Consider the following 22,891-nt stretch of genomic DNA (forward strand, 5'->3'; position numbering starts at 1 on the left):
AGTTGGTACAGCCAATATTCAGGAATGATGGGAGCTGCAGACCAGCACCATCTGGAGGGTACTATGTTGTCTGCCCTGGTACCCAAAAAACAACTTTCTGAATTTCCAGAATTCCAGAATCTGAATATTGTGAACAAGTGAGAGAAACACTGAAGAAATAGGTCTATCATATCTATTTACTGCAAAGTAAGATGTGACTTCAATTTATGGAACGTTTTTAAAAGCTAATTCATTACAAACTTCAAACCCAAACAGAAATGCTGCTAACAGCCAGGTATACCACTAATGCCAAAACTCTAATGCCAGAACTCACCATCTGAATGGGTTTCTTGTGCAAGTCTCTCTCCGTTACTAGCTTCTCTTGGTCAGTGACATAGAGGCCTTTTTGTGCCAAGGCTTGGATAACTGCATCATGGCCCAGGAGCGGTTTGGCAGCATCACTCTTGAGAATAAGACTCCCAGCACGACAGTAGAATTCAGCAGATAGCAGCGATTTAACAACAGGAGGTTTAATATGTTCCTGGTCATACTGATCCGTATAAAATGGTTCTCGAAGATCCTCTGGTACATTTTCTACAAAAGAAGAGGGGAAAGCCTTTGAATTACATTATTTGTAATTATTTGAATTATTATAGTCGGAAGTGCAAAATCCCTACATTTTATCATTTTTAGGAAGCGAAACACTCACATTACAAGACTGCCTTTCACTCCCCACCCTGAAGAACTTCCCAAAGCCTAACCTGGGGGTAAGAGGGATAAATAATGCCAACTTTAATTATGCACATTAGCTCCTGCAGAGCTGCAATGGGTCAATGGACTGGGGGTGTTAAAAAAAGCCCTTCCAGCTGCACCATAGCCCCAGAAGCTGTCCCTAGCACAGTGGGGAAATTTCAACCAGGCATCTGGAATGGGGTGGGGGGGAGTGTTCATATCCTCCTCCAGTGCCACTTCCCCACCCTTGTATTTTACCACTAGCCTGGTAGTCACAACGCATAGAATTCTACTGCATACTCCATCCCTCCTCAGCGCCCAGCAAAGACAGTTTGCTAAAGAAGGGGAGCTGCTTCCTCTGCACACAGCAGCTCTCTGTTCCTCCTCTGCCGCATCCAGCAAGCTAGTGAAAAAAGTGTGGAGGCTACTAATATTAAGTGGCTGATTTACAAGGATGCACTTCCCCGATCTTCAAAGCAGCTGAATAAGGTTGTCAATTAGTTGTTGTTTTTAATGTGAGGTATTCCGATTACTGCTTTCCCACATTGTTCCGTCTGCTCCTCGGGGACACCATCCTACTTGATGGAGCAAAGCTAATAAGGAACCGACAAGTACGGAATTGAGTTGCACAACATATGGGGGGGGGGGAGAGAAAACCCTTTTAAGTTTTTAACCACAGCCTACAGCAATTATTTACTGTTTATATATTGTGGGGTTTGGTTTTGTGCTTCCTCCCTGGCACACAACATAGAATCATAGAACTGTAAAGCTGGAAGGGACAACGAGAGTCATCTAGTTCAACCGCCTGTGATGCAGGAATATTTGCCCCATGTGGGGCTCAAACCCACGACCTTGAAATTAAAGAGTCTCATGCTCAACCGAGCATTTTTTAAATGTGAAAAACTTCCAGCCTGTGCCAGTTTATTAATAACATCTTTATCTATTATTGCACATTTGTGGTATCTATTCCAGGCTGAATCCACTAACTATGGGGTTTGCAGCAAATTTCTGGGCAACCCTATTAATTTTGTTCATTTGTAGAAACTAAAATTATACAATAAATAATAAGCTTAATTTTGTGAACAGTATAACTAGGATCAACATCATTGCATTAGAATGAACCGGCTTTTGTCAAACATGCCTGACATTAAATTAGAATATTCCTTAAACAACATGTGGGCGCCATCAAATAGAAGAGGATGCCTCCACCCCATATGGCTCCTTTTTATCACATACACAGCCCAACAAGACAGCAACAAAAACCCACTGATAGTATGCAAAACAATCTGATTAACTTGACCCAACAATTCTGCCTGCCACGCAAACAAATCTCACTGCAGCCAACTAAACACAACCAACCATGCCCTGCCCCCCCAACCTCTCTCACTACCAAGGAAATATAATAAACAAACAGAAAGAGAACCTACCCAAATGACGCTGACATAAAAACCCCAATACACACTAAATATAAGATAACCACTCCCCCCTTTTTCTTCTTCCCCAACCTTATTCTGTATACAACACCAATGTCTCACATCACATGTAATTGATATATGGAAAAGACTTTACAACCTAAGAAAAGAGATAATGCACGTACTTTTGTAAACAAAGAAAATCTTTAATAAAAAAAGTAAACAAACAAACATGTGGGCCCATTTAGACAGTATGTCAAGGTCCAATCCTGCCAATAAAGAATATTTTCTTCCTTCAACCACTATATCTGCGCCAGTACCCAAAATAGTACACACACACACAAAAAGGCTGTGGAACATGTCATGAACAAGCTAAAGGCTGTGGAACATGTCATGAACAAGCTAACAACAACTATGCTTCTTATTGATTGAAATGTTTTTGGAGAGATCTACCCAAACCTGCAGGTGAGGTTGATTTTGAGGTTGACTTGGCACTTGCAGATTCAATTAATAGAAAATCCTGAAATATAGAGAGGGCATATAGGGAAGCTAAACTACTTTGACATGACATGTCCATGCAGCTGCTGGGAACTCTACAAAATAATGCAACTTTCAGAGCACTTGCACAAACAAAATGCCATAAACTGAATTGACCATTGGAGGGAGGTAGCAGAAGGAAGAGGGTGTCTAAAAGACAAGACTGGTTTGGCGTTGATCAAAGAGGTTTATTAGAGTGTGCTGGGTTGAGATTTTTAATGCAATTCTGTCTGCAAGACTCTTTAAGTCCCCAAAACAAGAGCTTCAGTAGCACCTTATAGACCAACTAAGTTTGTTCTGGATATAAGCTTTCGTGTGCATGCACACATCTTCAGATACTGTGATTTTTCATTGATTTAAACTGCATCAGACCAACATGGCTACCTACCTGAATCTAGAATCTATGGGTACAAATACTGAAGATAAGGAGTGCCATATATATATATATATATATATATATATATATATATATGAAGTCAGCAGCTAAGTTCTACATCTTTTGTCAGTTAATGGAATTCAAGCCCAGAAACCAAAATGATGTGGAGGACTGAGAAACAGCTGCCTCCTTCACTAGCTCACCTTGAAAATCAAGAGCAGAACCATGGCAATTAACTTACTTGTGGGAAATAGAACTGCCTTCAGAGTCTCATCCTGCCCACTTTGTACTCAGGGTCTAAAAGGAATTCTTATTTATTTATTTATTTATTTAGCCAGCAAAATCGCACGGTGGTATTACAAAGCTCACTCTGAACTTGCCCTACTTGGAGTGAAGTTCTTGTCTCACCCCACTTTAAGTAGGAGGTTACACAACCTCATTCTCCTAATGGTTGAGTCTTTACCAAGTGTTACTTTTCTAGAAAAAGAGGTGCTCACCATGAACTTCTCCCTTGTTCTCTTAGAATGGCAATGGCACCCACCTAAGAGGAGCTGAGCTGAGCTCCAGCTGGAAAAAAAAATGCCCTAGTCTTTACATGAACTCCTGGCCGCAAGCTTTGAGTAAAATTAGAACAACCATCTTTGTTCCACATTTGTCTCTATCCATATAACATTATTCACTGCACAAATTAAAGATCTCTACCTAAACAGGAAGAGGCTTTAGGTCATCTCTTTATACTATAGGAATCGTCAAGATGCAAATCCAATAACAACAAACATTCATATACTGCTTTAGTGAGTATGAAGTGTCCCACGGAATGACAGTAAGCCCTGCAGCGGACTTGCCTAAAGCCACCCAGTGAGATTGTACTACAGGAAATTTGAACCCAGTATTTCCTGATTCAAAGTTTGGTTTTAACCCTATGTATGATATACAGTATGTGACTGACACAGCACCCGAAATCCTCTTCACCATCCACTTACTCATGCCAACCATTTCCTTGAAACATCAGCAACCGGGTCAGAAGCACCCTAGCTATTCCTCGGCAAGCATTGTAGGGAAATGTAATTCGAGGAGGATGGCTGAGATGAGGCACTTACGAAGTGCCAATCCGGAACATCATAAAACATGTTCCTACTCTGCTGCCAGATACACTGACACGAACATTCAGGATAATGCAGGTCAGAATAAACTGAAAAATACACACATCCACCCACTCTGGCACACAGAATAATGAACACAGTACTATTTTTATCTTCCAAACTGCATGACTTTACATAAAAATAAAATACAATTGCACTGGTGTTGTTTCTGCCTATTCTAATATTACAGCTATACTACCAGATTAATTAAAGTCAGTCATCAATGACTACTTCTCCTAGGTTTCAGTCAAGCCTTCTCCCTGACTTGCCCATGCTTCTATATCATAGATTTTATTTTTATTCTGGAACATTCAATCATGTAAACCCTAAACTGCAGTCCGATGTGGTACAGCCTAATACAGGTTTTCTTCCTCATCTGCCATTTCTGAGAATTAAGCTTCTCTTTCAGGCAGATTCATTGTCTGAATTCAGATTCAAGACTAAACATGCAGTTTACAAGGAACCCCAGTGAGACTTGGGAGTCATATGCTTTCCTGGCAAGACTACAAAGGTGAACTGAAACTTTCTGTTTTTGATTAACTACAGTTTACTGTTTCACCTGAACTAAGAACCATGGTTAACCTTAACTATGTGTTGTTGAAACAAGCCAGCTTCACAGCCCATTGTTGGCTATTTAAGCAAACCAGAGCTAGCTAGCTAAATAAATAAATTAATAAATAAATAAACCCCGCCCATCTGGCTGGGTTTCCTCAGCCACTCTGGGTAGCTTCTAACAGAATATTAAAATACAATAGTCTATTAAACATTAAAAGCTTCCCTAAACAGGGCTGCTTTCAGATGTCTTCTAAAAGTCTGGTAGTTGTTTTTCTCTTTGACATCTGATGGGAGGGCATTCCACAGGGCAGGTGCCACTACCGAGAAGGCCCTCTGCCTGGTTCCCTGTAACTTGGCTTCTCGCAGCAAGGGAACCGCCAGAAGGCCCTTGGCACCGAGTCCACAGTTGGGCAAAAAGATTCCTGCATTGCAGGGGGTTGGGCTAGATGACCCTCATGATCCCTTCCAATTCTACAATTCTAAGATTCTATGTTTTTCTGCGGATTTTAACACCAAATCAACTTAAAATGAAAAGGAGAACTTTCACTTGCCACTTTATCGCCATACTGAAGGAGATGCGAGTTTAGAAGTTTTTAAAAAGAGATTCAGAATAATATTCATAGCCCCAATGAAGTTCGTTGAGATTTACTGTACAAACATAGCTTTGAAGAAAGAACAGGGATTGCTTATTTTCTACTATCAAATCAGAAAACCGCTACTTCCTTTATAGGGAGAAAAAACAGCTTGGCGAGTTACAGAGCCAACAACAAGCAGGAAGATCAACAAAAATGTCAAAGCCTTTTTTAAACGTATGTCTCATCTTTCCTCCCCTGCCTTGCTACACTAATTAGATTTTCTAAATTATCCTGTGATTCTCTTTACCATACCATTTTGCTCCTTCACAAGAACTGAAAATATACTTTCTGTTACAGTATCTTTTAAATAGAAGCAGGTTTGAAGAGGTTTTAAACATGTGCTCTTGTTTATATGGCTAAATTTTTTTTTAAAAACAGGACTCCTGACTCCCACTGAATTTAATTTTCTCTTCTGCAGAACGCATTCCAAAGTAATCCCATTTCTGTAGATTAAGTTGCTTAAATTCACAAAGATTTGACTCAGAATAAGTATTAATGAACTATAATGACTATTCACCCGGCTTCCAAAAATTTAGATACGAAAATTAATTGGCTTAATACTACAGCAGCTTACTTTCACTAATACTTCTGAGGTAATAAAAAGAATTTGTACTTGCATCATATGAGTATCAAACTTTATTTCGGTCACAGAGCAGCGTAAGATAAAACATACGGATAAAATGAGCACATAAGACTTAAAACAGGTAAGGAATAAAAACTAGTAATTAAAAGGTGATTGTATCAAACATACTTAAAAAGACAGAAACAGGGACAAATAGGTAAAAGTGACTGTAAGGGAGGGAGCATGAAGGAGCCACAGGTCTTGCATTTTCGGCCTCATTTGTGGTGCAAACTGAACCGCCATCATGACAGCGCAGAATCTAGCAACTGAGTATGTCACATCTGGGTTTTCATCTTGAAGTAGCAGGGAGGTATAAAGTTGTTCTGTGCGACCTGGGAATTTATATAATACAGGCAAGATGAACCTATATCTGTATAAGTATTGGCAGTGAAAAAAGACATATTCTGTTGTTTCTAGTTGCCCACATGGGCATTTTCTCTCCTTGTACGATGTCTTCCTAAAGCAGCCTTCCTGAATGGCTGAAGGGAGGGCCTGGCAGTGGACCAGAGTGAAAGCCCTTCACTGTTTTGGAATTTTAAGGTTGGTTATATATGGCATCTGGGAGGTGTCTTCTGGTTTCACTGATTAAAAATTTCGGGTACTTGGCTAGATCTGCTTGGCATTTGGTATCTTCCAGGTGCTGTTTGATGGTTTGTTTGTTTTTTGCTTGTTCATACTGTTGTAAATAAAAATATGCCCTTTTCCCTTATGGGGTATCCAAGAGCCCATATAGAGTCCTTATATAGGTTCCCTATTGGTAGGAGAAAGTAACAGAGGCCAAAGAGAGAATATTGAGAAGCAAAGCAGCTAGTAAGCTTGATCTTTATTGATCTGTTGCAACAGGGTGCTCCCCTCACTCGCAGGAAAGGAGGACCCACAAAAATGCTGTGCAAGGGCTTATAAAGACTTTTGAAATTCCCATCCTCTAGATCAAGACCACCCCCAGAAACATTATGCATACATCACAGCAGGGGTGTAACCTGACACCACCCCTCAGATACATCCCACCTACATCACAGAAATTTAAATGTTGTTTTTCTCCTGTCCTTGTTTATCTCCTGTCTGGCAGGTTACTTGATTGGATTTCCTTGGTAGCCTGGCCATTCTTTTGTAGTGATAAATAGTTCCTGGCCATGTCACAGGCTCACACCCTATTCAAACAGAGACATACTCTTAAGACAGGATTTGTGAAGGAAAAGACAATGGGGAGGCTTTTCCAGTTTGACCTTGCAGAGAAAACATTTGCTCAGTTTAGGAATCAAAATGGTTCCAGGTTGGCCTTCCTGTGTTGATCTATGTATGTGCGGTTATGAACATTACCATATATCTAAGACCATAAAATTCCTATCACAATACCCCATGTCAAGTAGGATCTGCAGGGTGAAGCCTAGAGTTATTATGTTTATCACTAAACATTTCCGTGTTGTTTGGAAACGGTTCTTAATAGTTAAGGGAGCAAGGCCACCAATGTACCATGGGCAAGGTTTGGGCCTTTTGCAAACCATGATTTTGGTTTTCTGATAATGTTAAAGTTCTAGTCTGCTCTCCTTGCAGTACGCTGCCAGTGTTTACATGCTTCTTTTAAGGCCTAAAGGAATTCTGGAGAGGTTTGCTGTGTCATCTGTGTAAAGCAGCACAGGGATATGCTTTCCTGCTAGTTTCGGAGGGTTGAAGTTCATATTGTGGTAGAGGGGTACCATAGCATTTATATAGAGATTGAATAAAAATGGGGCCAATATGCACCCTAGCTTGATACCTTTCTTGGTTTCAATTGCATTAGATAGATGGCCCTGAGAGTTACATCATATTTTTAACGAGGTCTCTTCATGTAGTGTGCGTATAGCAGGCGTCTGTCTAGTGTGGAGGTCTCCCATAGCTTAATTCTGGATATAGAGTCCAAGGCTGCTCTGAAGTCAATTAAGGCCACATAGACTGAGACAGTGCTACTAGATGAGTACTTTTCTATTAGTCATTGAAGAACAAAACATTAGTGGATAGTTGAGCAGGCTTCTCTGCAAGTATACTTTCTAGTTCCAGCCAATCTTGGAATTTCTGTTGTAGATGTCTTACATACAGTTTACTTATTGTGTTAAGGAGATTGGTTGGTCTACAGTTTGCGGGATCCTCTTTCTTGCCTTTTTTGTATATTGGGACAATGACTGAAAGTCCCCAGTCTTTGGGAATACATTGATAAGTACGTATCAATACATGTGTAAAGTGTGGCTAGGCTAGGGGCCCAGAAATCCAGGTTGTTTTTAATTACCTGTGCTTTCCCCTATTTCAGTTGAGCTACCAGGCTCTTGGGTGGCGCTGTGGTCTAAACCACTGAGCCTTGGGCTTGCCGATCAGAAGGTCGGCGGTTCAAATCCCTATGATGGGGTGAGCTCCCGCTGCTCAGTCCCAGCTCCTGCCAACCTAGTAGTTTGAAAGCACGTCAAAGTGCAAGTAGATAAATGGGTACCGCTCCAGCAATAAGGTAAACGGCGTTTCTGTGCACTGCTCTGATTTCGCTAGAAGTGGCTTAGTCATGCTGGCCACATGAGCCGGAAAAAGTGTCTGTGGCCAACGCCGGCTCCCTCGGCCAGTAAAGCGAGATGAGCACCGCAACCCCAGAGTCGTTTGCAACTGGACTTAACGGTCAGGGGTCCTTTACCTCTTTACGAGGCTCTCAATCTCTGTCCTTGTTACAGAGCCCTACTTTGGGAGGTTTGCTATGTTTTGAGTGATTTGGCCTCTCCCGCCATCCCACCTTATAGAGTTCCTGAAAATGTGTCTCCCATATCCATGGCGGGAATATGACATTCTGTCCTTGGCAATCTGTTAGTTTGGGAGAGTCTTATGCATCATATAGATTAACAAAAGTTCAAAGGTAACCAAATCACAAGTGACTACAGATTTGCACTAAAAAGAAACTTATTTTGGGGGGTAATCTTAAAAAATAAAATAAAAATGAGAATGCTAGTTTATACTGAAGAATACACTGTCCAAATTACTTAATGACCTTCATTTCTTCCTAGTGCAGGCTTCATACTGTCTAGGAACACTGGGCATAAAAACATTTCTACTGTAGCTTTCTTTCAACAATGAATTTTGAATTTAAAAAACACACATTCATGTTATGTCGCTCATTCATAAATTTGGAGCTATGAATTAGGTTTGTATAGCTGAGTCTGTCCAGTTGAGTTAAGCATAACGACATTTGGGAAACGGTAAGTCTGCTCTGATCTTAGTATAAGTATGGAGTGAATACCTAACCACTGCAGCTCAGAAACCATGTGAATCCGAATCCTTACAGCAGATAGCACTCCTAAGTGATAAGCAGATGTGATGGTGCAGCTGTGTGTACTCATCTATCACACTCATGTAAAAAGCAGAGGCTGGGGAAAACTGTGAGGAACATTTTGGCACTTTGTAAGGATTCCAAGCACCTTAGCAGTAGACAAGGCCCAGCCTTCTTCCTAATGGTTCAGGAAGAAGATCACTCCTACAATCACACTGAACTGGGGGAGCACAACAAAACAACACTCCAGCCTTATTCTTGAGCTTGGAGCTGCAAAGGAAATAAAGGATCACTCCCACATTTTCAGTGCTTCTGAGGCCTTTCGAGTTTATCCCAAACACAGGAAAACTACTGTGAAACACCTCCAACCTTTCCTCAGCTTCAAGCTGAAAAAAGAGAGCTGGGGGTTGTTGTGGTGCATTTCCAAGAGCACAGAGTGCTTCGTTGGAGATGATAACCCATTCCTTCTCCAGCTTCTGGGTTGAGGTTCACCACGCTCACCAGAGGGACGGGTGGGAACATTTACCCTGGCAAACCTGCAGATCTCTGGTAAATTGATTTGGTATGGAGAAGTGCTTCCTTTGGTCTGTCCTGTACCTCCTGCCTATCAATTTAATTAGATGACCAACCATATCCTAGTCCTTTAGGAGAGACATGTTTCTCTCTCTTCTCATTCACTCCCTCACCCACAGCTTTCTTTTTTCTAGCGTCTCAACATCTTTTAGACTTTCATTGCACAAAAGATGCTTTGAGTCTTGATCACTTAGTTTTCCTTTCCTTTGTTAGCTCTACAGTATTATCATATTTTTTAAAACTGAGGGATACTTCAGAAGAAGACTGCAATCTGGCATTAAGAAAATAATTTGAAGCTCCAGTAGACATGCCTCAAACAGCTTCTGGAGATACAGATAAAAAGAGGACGTCTTGGGTCATGAAAATGAACAGTTTATACTTAGGAATTCTAGCTAACCTATTTCCACTTGCATAAGTACCGTGGATATGCACCGTGGGTTTTAGCTTTAAGCAGCATATAATAAATACAGTGGTACCTCGGGTTACATACGCTTCAGGTTACAGACTCTGCTAACCCAGAAATATTACCTTGGGTTAAGAACTTTGCTTCAGGATGAGAACAGAAATCGTGCAGCAGCGGAGCAGCGGCAGCAGGAGGAGGCCCCATTAGCTAAAGTGGTACTTCAGGTTAAGAACAGTTTCAGGTTAAGAACAGACCTCCAGAACAAATTAAGTTCTTAACCCGAGGTACCACTGGTAAATAGATAGATAGATAGAGAGATAGATAGATAGATAGATAGATGATAGATAGATAGATAGAATATAGCATGTAGCAGTTGTGAGCAAGAAGCATGGGGCTACCACCTTAAGTTTACAATAAGCCAGTAACTGGGAACCTGATACTAAATTTGGTAAATTAATGTTATGCTTTCTTCTCTGCTATCCCAAAGGGCTATGAAGTCAGGCAGTAAAGCTAATGAGCAGCTTTAACTAGCTATTTGTGCACATACTGGCTTGCCATAAGTATAACGTTGGTAAGATTATCAACTGAAGTTAGTAGGAATGACTTTAAGATGGAGGAGAGATAGCATCAGGAAGTAATTTATGTTCTACTTTCAGAAAGCATTTACCACAAAGAGGCTGAAGTCTTGCTTATAGAAACACAGCCCAGTTTTATGTCACTCTGAAGATTCTGCGGTAGAAGCAGAGGTTACCCCTGGGAGCAGCCTATACTACACAAAGCAGGCAAAGTTGGACAGCTCTGCTGCTTATTTCTTTAGGCACAGGCAACTAAGATGAGACACAGGCAACCCCACCTCTGTTCTGTCCTTACCTCACCGGTAAATGGCACTCCTGAAGCACTGGTGCCCAGAGCTTATCTTGAACCTCTGGCTCTATATAGAACAAAACATTCCCAAGTGCAAGATACAATACAGATCTCTGGATCTCTGCCCTAAGTTACTGGCAAGAAAAATGGAAGGTTTAAGAAAGATCCCTTGCTTCTCAATTTAACCAATAATTAAAATCCTTTGATGCTACTAAATATACACAGAGCAGTACTCAGCAGAACCATAAAGCAGTACAATATGATCCTAAAAATACAACAATCAATTTCTAAAAGCTACAGCAGACATAATACAACCAACACTATAACAAACAACAACAAACCTTAACAGCAGCAAGACTAATAATAATAATTGTACTTATTATTCTTATTCTTATTTATATGCAGCCCATCTGACTAGCATTAAACTTGGCAACCATAAAAATAAGTGTTGAGTATTAATAGCCTGTCAAAATATGACTCTGAGTTTTGATGGAAGAAACACAAGAGGAAGCCTCATGAAGTTCAATCAAGAGAGTATCCAGGGTTGCACCACCACAAAAAGGTCCAATTTCTAGAGGTTGTTGGTCTCCTCCAGCTCCCATCACCACAGCCACTTTTTGCAAAGGGAGCCCTATCATACCACCTTATAGTAGTCTGGTTCAGAAGAGGTATGTGGGAGGTATCTTTTCCAGAAAGAGGAAGAGCTGCTTTATCATCTACAAGTGAGAAGATGCACACCTACAAATCCAGGAGGATGCCCAGGAGGAAGCCTTTCCAGCCTGCAAACCTGCTGCTTACTTGAGCGCAACACACACCTTTCCAGTTGAAATTGTTTTGCGTGGGGTTTCAATTTATTTACCTTACTCAGCTGACTACTAACCTCAGGCAGTTGTTCAAGGACAAGACTGCCACTGCTGGTTCATATGGAAATGAAATATATATTTAGCTTTGAAAAGCCCTCAAGGAATTCCAGAGGGAGGGGCGAAGACAACAAAACCACCCTAAGTACATATAGGGACAAATATTTTTATTTATTTTTTGGCTTGTGCTTAAAGTGCACAAATTCTGTAAGTACATAGCTCTTTTTTATTACGATATCCCCCAGTGGGCAACATCAACATAGTTAACTTGCAGAAGGATGGGAGGCAAGGTAGTGATAGAACAAAGAAGAATAAAGCTATAGAATAGTCTAGTTTAGTTGCTGAATCGATGTAACAGAAACAGGCAAATTTCTGCAAAAGCAGTAGCACACCAGAAATCCACAAAGTCAGATTGATATCCAGGAATAATCTACAAGACGGATGTAGAAGAAGCAGCTCCCAAATAAACAAGTACAAATCATCATCAAGGATGTACAACCCATCCTGGACAATGGAACTTCCCTCTTACAGGTCTTGGGGTAAGTCAGTCCTTGTTTACAGACACCCATCTAACCTAAAACAGCTACCCACCAGCAACAAGCATCAGGCCCTGCAATATATCCAAACACCAGTTTGATCCCCAAATCTATCTCCTCAGCAATGCTATTATAATGTTAACGACAATATCAATGATTTATTCATCTGCTCCATTTCCCACTGTTACATGCTACTATCTGCTGGCAAATGAGACAAACAGCCCAGTCCCTACATAAAATACAAATCTCACAACAGAAATGGCAATATTCAGAAAACAGCATCCCAAGAGACACTGCCACTGACCTTAAGGTGGCCTTTCTCAAACAGTGGAACTTCTAAGGAGAGCTGCTGAACTGCAATTTATCAAACAATTTAATTCTATCAACTGTGACTCGAATTAGGTTAAACGTTTTTTATCACACTGCATGCGTTAATTAGGATTTTTGTGCCATCACTTGCACATTCTTTGTGAATGGTCATGGGTAAAATAGGTCATGTACCAGTACTTCCTGCATTTAACTTCCCTCTGTTTACAATTGTCTCCACAGCTGTATATATTTATATAGGTCACTTCTGGGCAATTCACAGAAATAATTCATGGTTCTGATGAGTGGAATTCTAAGCGTATGGATTTTGCACCTAGCACCATTGGTAGGTTCCAGCAAAAACAAAGCAGATTCTCCAAAACTGTCATCTGCCCAACTCTGTTTTAGACCAATAACGATATTCATTTCCAGACTATCGCCCAATTACTTGTAGTGCTGAATGATTTTTAAATAAGATACATTAAAATCCTGATGTGAAGTGACAAGCAGAAAGCCGATCTGCTGAAAGGGAGCCTATTAAAAAAAAAAAGGATACAAGACCACCCAAGCGCTTACAAGCGTGATGACTTTTCTAGCCTCGTGGAACAAAATCAGACATGACATCAGGAGGTGCATACTTTTTGCTGTGGGGCCAATTCTAGCTTTGAGGAAAGGACAACTTAAAGCTCAAGTGGCACAGGAGCAAAGTAATTGCAAGCATCATGTCACCTTGCTACTAGTGCTACATGGTTAGATGATGATGACAAGGTAAGAGATGCATCTCAATAAAAGACAAAGTTAAGAATTCTACCTCCTGCCTCACTCAAGATGGGCCAATATCACACACATACTTGTGCAGCTATCACAGCGCTGCCAATCTGGGCCCTATGAGTAACATTCATATCGGCATGGCCTTTGCCTATAGAGGAGCAAATAGAATACAAAATGGTTCTGAAAACATGATTTACTACACTGGTTGCTTTTAATGTGATAAGGTAGCGAAGTTTACAGTTAGGCTGGAATGAGGTGGTGAGATTTGCCTGTCAACCATGCATTTGTCTCCATGACACTTGTCCAACAAAATACATTTACTCTGCTCATTAACTGTTTGCATTGAGGTGTTCTTCCAGGAACCCTATCCATCCAAACACCAAGATGCTCCACAAGAAATTCTACTTAAGTGCATAGCTTTGCCTTCTTTAGGCACTTAATAAAAAATGTATAATTTTACTAGAAGCAATAAGCTAGGTGCTTGTTGGCACTTCATCTAATCCAAGAGCTGACCCCTAATTGCTTCCACATCTTACATAACAAAAAAGGTTACTTGGGTTGTTATAAATATTCATAGCATTGATATTTTATTTAGCATTTCATAATTAACCTATTATACATGCAGATACTTTTCTTATATATATTTCTAACCATAAGTATTACTATTATAATTTTAAAGTAGATTAAAAACAAAAGAGAATACACTTTTAAAATGTACCACAGAATCTGTGCAATACATCAACATAAAAGGCAGATCAATGTGGGGGAAAAGTTTCTTGATGGTACAAAGTTTGAATTCCACACCTTTGCTGAATGCAGATTGCAAGTTGTGATGTCCCCAAGCTGTAAAGATGTATGGCAGTGTGTCTACCAAACATGGGGGTAGATATTTACATTTAAGTGAAAGGAGTATTTGACTTGGATACAAGATGTTCTAAGTTAAGGCAAAGCAAGTAATTTGTCAGGCCCTAATAGTGCATGTCCAACTTAAACTGCTTTACACCAGACACACATTCATTTTGAAGGAGCCAGGTTGAAAATACACCTCTGGAACTAATCTTGAGAACCTTTTCTAGCACACGGTAATGCAAGTATTTCTTTAAAAACCAACAAGAAAATCTTGTGTATGCAAAAAGCCATTGATTGTCAATTAAAACCAATCTAACATGTTGGGACAGAGCCAGTAAACCAACTTACTCTGCTGAATCAACAGGTACTACTAAAATGGATCAGAGCCACAAGATCCCTGAATGAATACTGCATTTTTCCTCAGTAGAGTATTCAAAATAATTAACTAACAAAAAAGTAACTAAACTTTATTGGCTTTACAGAAATGACAGTGTTCAAAAAATACTAGATTGTGGGTTGCTTGTGGAGTCTAATTGCAATTTATACACTCAGACACGTAGTTGAACAAATGTAACTATTTTTACTATAAATAAACTTTCAAAAGGTTAATAAACTGAGGCTTTTTCAAGTTGTCAGTGCCAATTAACCAAGAATTGTGAAAGAAGAAATGGGCTGGAGCTGTAAGAAGCAATGCTAACTCCTGGGTCAAAATGTTGGACAAGACAGTTAAGCTCCAGAGACTTACAATTCAACTCATGAAACCACACTTCATATATAAAACTATCATTACTTTTGTATTTGTAGTCTTGGAGTACAATGTCTGCTTTCAAAAACAAATAGCCTTTTCACTCTTCAAAAAAGGGTGAGGAACCTCTGGTTTATGGGCTAAGCTTAGCCTTCGAGGGGAGTTCCCTTTGGCTCATGATGCTATTTCTCCCCAAGCCATGCCTACCTGTCACTCAGCTGACATAACTGGGTGATGTCAGCTGATAGGCCGGGGGGGGGGAGGAGTTCAATCATGCTGTCTGCTGGTGAAGCAGACCCCTGCAGAGAGCAAGACTGAAGTATCCACTAATCAGCTGGTGAGCAGAGTTCAATCCTACCAGGTCCTGCTTCATTGTGGGGAACACAATGGCAAAGAAGACCCCTTTCCCCACACTGCAAGTCAACTCTGACAGGTGGGTGGGACAGCCCATGTATCAGTCACCTGACATCATGATGACATCATCTTCACCCCTGGCTGAAAGGCAAATGGATCTTTTGTGGCATATGCGTTTGCAGGCTGATGCTGGAGCATGCGGTTGCAGCCAATGATCAGACTGAGTGACCATGTTTGCCCGTCACAATAAGCAGCCTGAGTTGCTGTCTTATTGTGGTTCACTGTGCACAAATAACGTACTTGTGCATGTGGCCCAGCCATTTCCACTTCTTTCATAAGCGCAAGCAAGAGAAGCAAATCAGAAAACTACAATAAAAACAGGCTTCCCATTACATCCAAACCTGGGATCATGGTTTCTTGCTTCACAAGAAGACAGGATTTCTAAGCCAACAACAAACCACGACTTAAGGCTGGCGAACAGTTATGGCTTTTACAAAGCAACAAACTTTAAAAAGGGTACAGGCCAATACTTAATTTAAATCTGCACCCTTAATATATATATATATATATATATATATATATATATATATGCAGGTTTTGGTGTCCTCGGGTGTCTTCCCGTGTAAAAGTTGGGGTGTCTAGGCGACGTTTCGACGAGGTCTCACTCGTCATCTTCGAGTGAGACCTCGTCGAAACGTCGCCTAGACACCCCAACTTTTACACGGGAAGACACCCGAGGACACCAAAACCTGCATTCCTGTACCCGTGAAAATCTACGAAAGCATATATATATATATATATATATATATATATATATATATATTTATGTGCCCAATAAAACTTTTAAGAAGAATACATATAAAACCTGCAGGTCTTACATCCAGTATTTGGACATTTATAGAAAATTGAACTTATTTGCGGCTTCCTGGTTTTTCTTCTCCATGTAGCAGGGGAGGAGTCAAGAGGGAGCGATTGGGAAGTGTGCAGCAGCATGCTCCTTATGCACAATAAACCATAAAAAGCCAGTAAATCTAAACAAAGGCACCGTGTAAGTTCCTCTCGTCCCACTAGGGGAATCAAATAAGCTGTGCATCTTTACAGGCAGACAACCCATTTTAGGTATCAAAAATAAGCCAGTGAACTTTTCCATCCCTAAGAAAAAGTGGAGGTTAATGGGTCTTCAGGTTACCCAACTGATAGAATGGGTCAAGAACAAACATATGCAGTACTAGTGAAACACAAACCACTTCACCATTCCAATTCAAGGATCAAGGAAAGGATTAATTGAATAAAGTCACTTGAAACAATCAAAACAATGGCAGACACTATACAAACAGCACATTTACACACTGATAATTGTTTCTCTCAGCAGGAAGCAAAAATGTCTATAAAGCAAATTATGGCTTTCTCTGTGAAGAGGAGTAACAAAATCCATTTGAAATAAAGGATGTTCTTACTGTCTTTGCTGTGTACACTGTTCTTCAACATTCTACTTAGGTACAAAGAGGATATTATTTCACTCTTTCATATTGTATGTCTTATTCCCAACTTTCTGTTCCATCTTCAAGTTAATGTGGAAGGCTTACTTGAACCTATTTGATTGATTAAGATTACTTATATGCCACTTTTCCAGCATCAGCTGTGCCCAAAGTGGCTTACAACAAACATTCAAAACATCATATAATAATTATATGAAATAGAGAGCATGTCAATAAATTAAAAAATGGCAAAATAAACAATTTAGCATGCATAGAATAAATCCAATATTACTAATAAACAAAAAATATAGGTTTAAGTATATAAATACAAAGCAGAACAAGAGCTAATTGACAATTAGGTTTCTCTTTCTGTTCTTCCTGCACTCCCAGAAGCCTGGCTTAAATAAGAGTTTCGAAGGGAGGAGTTCTCTTACCAGGCTAAATAGCGTACAGCTATCTTCCATATTCTTACTCTAGAGGAGGCTAGCAGCAGCAAAAGGCAAATGCTGGAGAACATAATGATGGTCAGCCGCTTCCCCAACCTCCTGGAAGTGCGAACTGCTGGTACAGTTCTTAAAGGTAAAGGTAAAGGTACCCCTGCCCGTACGGGCCAGTCTTGACAGACTCTGGGGTTGTGCGCCCATCTCACTCAAGAGGCCAGGGGCCAGCGCTGTCCGGAGACACTTCCGGGTCACGTGGCCAGCGTGACATCGCTGCACTGGCGAGCCAGAGCCGCACACGGAAACGCCGTTTACCTTCCCGCTGGGAAGCGGTCCCTATTTATCTACTTGCACCCGGAGGTGCTTTCGAACTGCTAGGTTGGCAGGCGCTGGGACCGAGCAGCGGGAGCGCACCCCGCCGCAGGGATTCGAACCGCCGACCTTTCGATCGGCAAGTCCTAGGTGCTTGAGGCTTTAACCCACAGCGCCACCTGCACTTCAAAACACCTAAGCAGCACAGTTCAGAGGGAAAGGGTCATATCACCAGGAAAGATGACTTACAACAGGCTTCCATATCCCAATTTCAACTGCCTGCAATCTAACATACTTCAGTGTCCCATACTTATTCCACAGGGAGTTGCTGTAGTTAGATCAATGCAATAAGCTAGCACCTTAGCACAGTTAAAGATAAAAGATTGCCTTGCTAGTGTTCCCCCCCACCCATAACAATAAATTGCATATCACCATGTTGAAAATAAATTATTCTTTAATTATTCCTGATCCTATATGCATGTCTGCTTGGAAATGCTCTCAGTGAATTCAGTAGGACTTACTGCCCAGAATGAGCCTTAGGGCTCATCCACACATCTTCTCTGCACTTGATTACTGTACTCTTGGTGACTAGCAACTGAAAATGCAGGAATGCCGTTTCACTTGTTTACCAGACAAGAATGATTTCAACATTACCACAATGTGTTAATTAAGATGTTTTCATGATTGTACCTGCAGAACTGAATCTTAAGAGGAGTGGGGGAAGAAGAATGTTACACCATTTCAGAAACTTCCCATAGTTAGTTGTCTACAAATTTCCAATAAATCAGCATTTTCTTACACAAACCCATGATAATTAGAGAGTGGTGAAAAAATATGTTTTGCAAAGGACTGAGAAAGATAGTCTGCAGCTTCCACAACTGAAACAAAAAAAAACACTTATTTGATGGCCTACGATAGGACTTGCTATGGTTTGGTTCATTTCCGTGATGTCTGGGTAACCACCTGAGGCACCCCAAAGGCCTTTTGTCATGTCACACACTGCCAGTTTCCAGATGACATGTTTAAAAAAAGCACACACAAAACCGCCACATATTTTTGCCCTGGTACAATATGCAACAATGCCCTGGCTTCAAATGCAACAGTTGCAGAATTGCAAGGAAGAGGAGGAGGAACCTTTTCCTGTTATTCGACAGACAAAATTATGGGATTGCTACTTCACCTTTCTTTTGGAAGAATCATCACTGGTTATTAATGCATGCCATTTAAGAATAACCTATTCAAAAGCTATGTGTGTGTGTGTGTGTGTGTGTATAGCCTAAAATCCTTTGTTCAGAAAGGAACCTATTGCAAATAACAAAGCTAGCCTTCCACAAGGCCTAGATGATAGCAGCAGGAAGTCATCTTTTAGAGAGTATTCAAAGAATTCAATACAATCAAGCAATGGGAATTCCGCATAGGCTGTGAAAGGTGACAAGTGTCATGAAGTGCTCTTCTCTCTGGAGGGAACCTCCAGCTCCCACTGACCCAAATGACTGCAGGCTATCCTCAAATGTCAAAAACTAACAACGCCCATACATTTCTCCCATTTTCTGTGCCAGCTACTAAATGGAAAAAGGTGTATATTTTATGACAAGGGGAGGAGGGAAGGGGAGGAGGGAATTGCCTGCACACATCATCTTGCAAGATCTGCATTTTAAGAATTCACAGAAATACAAGTTGCCATGTATCTTTCATGAAAACAATAGCAGCAACCCCAAAATGAGATTAAATATTGCACAAGCAAAAACACAACACACACCCAGGTTACTTGTCATATATACCACCACCATCCCCTTCCCTGGCACAGTCCCCCAACGGCTGGATGATTCACCCCAGTAAAGAGAACCAAGTCAAGAACACGGATGAGGAAAAGGGAGGTGATAAGAAGACATGCTAACCTACCTGTCCCGAAGGCTTTGGCCACCAGCCACGCTAGATTACAGGCGATTTTCGCTCTGTTGAAGTCGTAATGATCAAAGGGTTTGATGGCAGGGACAATGAACGTCTTTCTCATTTCCTTGACGTCTACGGCATCCCCCATTTTCCTTCCCTCCCCCCCACACCCCGGGCCCACAGAGCCTTATTTTTATTTTCAAAAAATCGATTTACATGATTCACCTTCTAGAAGGCAACCTTCAATATATAGATATATTATATATAGATGTATATTTTTAAAATCTAGTAATATATAGGTCTTCCTTCCTTCTCTTTTTAGGAGACCGTAGCAACGGAGGATGGAGGCGGTGCAGCGAACTCAGCTGTGTTTATGGGGCGAAATCCCCCCCGCCACCGCTTCCCCTCCCGCTGCATAGGAATGTGAAATAAATGCCCTCTTTTTCTCCTTCTCCCCCACCCTACGCCACCCCACCCCAGGGCCCTTTGTCCGAATGCCCTTTTTCCGATTCCAAACAAATAAATTGCAACCGCAGCCGATGGCCAGCTCGGAGACTCCTCGGGCGAATGGTGAGGATTATTGCTGCTGCTGCTGTTATTTTTAATTATTCTGGTTGCTTCTTCCTTTTTGAAAGAGAGTCTTCCCCACAAGCCTGAAGACTCCTGCTCGGCTCGGCTCTCCCCTCGGAAATGCAGAGGGGGCGGGGAAAAGGGGCCAGACTCTGGAGGGAGGCGGCCGGGATTTTCCTGCAGCGGCTCGGGAGGAAGCGGCGCCCAAGGCAGGGAGATGTCCGGGCGCTCCAGATACGGCTCTCCAAGCGGGAAGACGAGGGAGGGACCCGGCGGCCGAGCCGGCCGCGGCGCTTGTCAGTGCTCCTCCCGGCGCTCTGAGGGCCGCCTCGCTTTCTCCGGCGTCGCCCCTATGTCGCCCCCTTCCCAAGCTTCGCCACAGCTCCCCTTCCTCCTCCTCCTCCTCCTGCCGCGCTCAAGACTGAGGAAAGCAGCCGCGCGCAAAGACGCATGCGCGCTCTCCTGGCTAGCCGCTGCCCCCTCCTCATCGTGCGCGCTTCCCGGGCTTGGGCGGAGCTGCCGGGAGAGGAGACGGGGTGGGGGATAGACCAAGGGGGAGGCGCAGAGGGGTGTTGCCTCCCCCCCGCACCGACGCCCGGCTTGGGGAAACGGAGGGTCACGTGGCCGGTACAATGGGGCATTCTTGACGCGCGCGCTCCAGCTCACCATCATCTGGTTCCAAGGCGCCTCAGCGACCAGGGCGGAGGCTGGCCCACCAGCAGGGCGCACGGGGTGGGGTGGCAAATGGGGAGGGAGGGCCTCGGGCAGCTGAAGGCCTGGGGCAGGCGGGCGGGTGGGCGCGCGGCGGAGCCCCGCCGTTCTCTGCACAGGAACAGGCTGAGAGGAAACAAGGCAGCTCTCGGGCATGCATTGGCACCGGCAATGCCCCATGGTAATTATAGACTTAATAGTCTTCCCCCGTCGCCGCCTTTTGGGTAATCATCATGTCTATTATTAGCTCACCTAGTTCAAGAGACGTTAGCTCTGTTATTGGGGGAGGGGTTTACTCATTTTGTTGACGAGGATCCCCCCCCGGATTTCTACCGCAGAGTCCTGCCTTAAGGGCATCAATGACTGGCAGGCCCATTCTGGAGCGCGTTTTTGTTTTTTTTAGTTGCATTTGACTGCACTGTGGGAAATGTTGGCCAATTCGTGAAAAATAGATATTTTTAAAAAACGTGCATATGTGTCTACATCTTAGTGTCTGGGCCACAGAGCAATTGCAATCGGTTAATTATCCTTTTTTAAAAAAAAGAAAGAAAAAAGCTTCTCAAATCCTTGCTTTTCTTCCAACACAGGTCATGCAGTTTCCATGTGTATCTTTTATCTTTGTTGGAAGCCGCCCAGAGTGGCTGGGGAAACCCAACCAGATGGGCGGGGTACAAATAATAAATTATTATTATTATTATTATTATTATTATTATTATGTGGGATCTGAAACTTGGGCAGCGATAGGATTCTTGGAAAGCACATGTGTCAGTGAGTGATGAACCTTATATAAGCATTTGTGCAGAAATAAAACTGCTTGCACATTTGCAAAGCTATGCCAGCCCGGTGTGGTTTCAATACAGCATGTCGAGATCCCTACATTGCAGGGTGTTGGACTAGATTACCCTTGGGGGTCCCTTCCAACTCTATGATTCTATTGTGAACGTAAAATCTTTTTTTAAAAAGTATCTGAGAAAAACATGAGTGGCCGCTATCACTAGGGCAATCTCTTAGAGTCAGTGTAAGTTACCCTGATAGATGGAGCAATTAAAACATGTCTTAAATTTGGAAACGGCTACAAGTACTTAATTCTAGGCATGCAATACTGAGGGACAAACTACACATTACATCCACATGTGTATAACCAAGCTCATAACTAGTATTCCAGGGCATACTGCCTCTGACAGTAAAGGTAGAACATAGCGAGTAGCCATTGATAGTCATATCTTCTATGAATTTAAAGCCATTCAAGTTGGCAGCCATCAGTACATCTTGTGGGATCAAATTCGATAGTTTAACTTTGTTCTATGTGAAGAAACACATTCTTTTGTCTCTCCTGAATCTTCCAACATTGAGCTTCATGGTCCTGGGTTCTAGTGTTATCAGGGAGAAAAACCTCTTCCTAGCTATCTTATCCACACAGTGTATATAATATTTCATACCTATCACACAGACACCCCTTCCGCCCCATATTAAGAACCCCCCTGATCATTTTGGTTGCCCTTTTCTGAACCTTTTCCAGGTCTTAATGTTTTCCTTTTTTAAGTAAGGCAATCATAATGGAACATGGTAACCCAAGTTGTGGCCATGCCATCGATTTGTATAACAGCATTATAATTCTGGCAATTGTATTTTCAATCCCTTTCCTAATGATCTCCAAGATGGAATTGGTCTTTTTCAGAGCTGCTGCATACTAGGTCAATATTCTGACCTTGAATTCTACAACGGATAAAATACATCCTCAGTTTCCTACATTATCAGTTTGGGATGAAATGTCACACGGCCCCTAAATCTCCTCCCCCACCTTGTTAAGTATGGCTCTCAGTCTGTGAACCATCTTATTTTCTAGAGATGTAATTTTCCAACTCGGCTTCATGAAGCTCTGATGTTAATGTGGAAACATCACCATGCTTTTTATAAGAAGAAAATCAGTAATGAAACAAAACCCTTCCCTGGATC

At 41.9% G+C, this 22,891-nt stretch overlaps 1 protein-coding gene across 3 annotated transcripts in view; it reads right to left on the reverse strand.

Annotated features, from left to right (window-relative positions):
- The window catches only part of CAMSAP2 (calmodulin regulated spectrin associated protein family member 2), a 184,858-nt gene that overhangs the window by 57,415 nt on the left and 104,552 nt on the right, over positions 1–22,891 (reverse strand). Inside the window, exons 1-2 of one of the 3 annotated variants that reach the window (XM_083745305.1) lie at positions 19,664–21,196; positions 314–573 (exon numbers count right to left, since the gene is read on the reverse strand). In XM_083745305.1, coding sequence (XP_083601431.1) covers positions 314–573; positions 19,664–19,802 — 399 coding nt within the window. In that variant the 5' untranslated portion in view covers positions 19,803–21,196. Of the gene's footprint in view, positions 1–313; positions 574–19,663; positions 21,197–22,891 lie in introns of those variants that run through there. The other 2 variants (XM_083745306.1, XM_083745307.1) reach the window with 2 other exon arrangements.

This window comes from Podarcis gaigeae, assembly GCF_964106915.1.
Source record: "Podarcis gaigeae genome assembly, chromosome: 6".
In the NCBI taxonomy this organism is placed as follows: Eukaryota; Metazoa; Chordata; class Lepidosauria; order Squamata; family Lacertidae; genus Podarcis; species Podarcis gaigeae.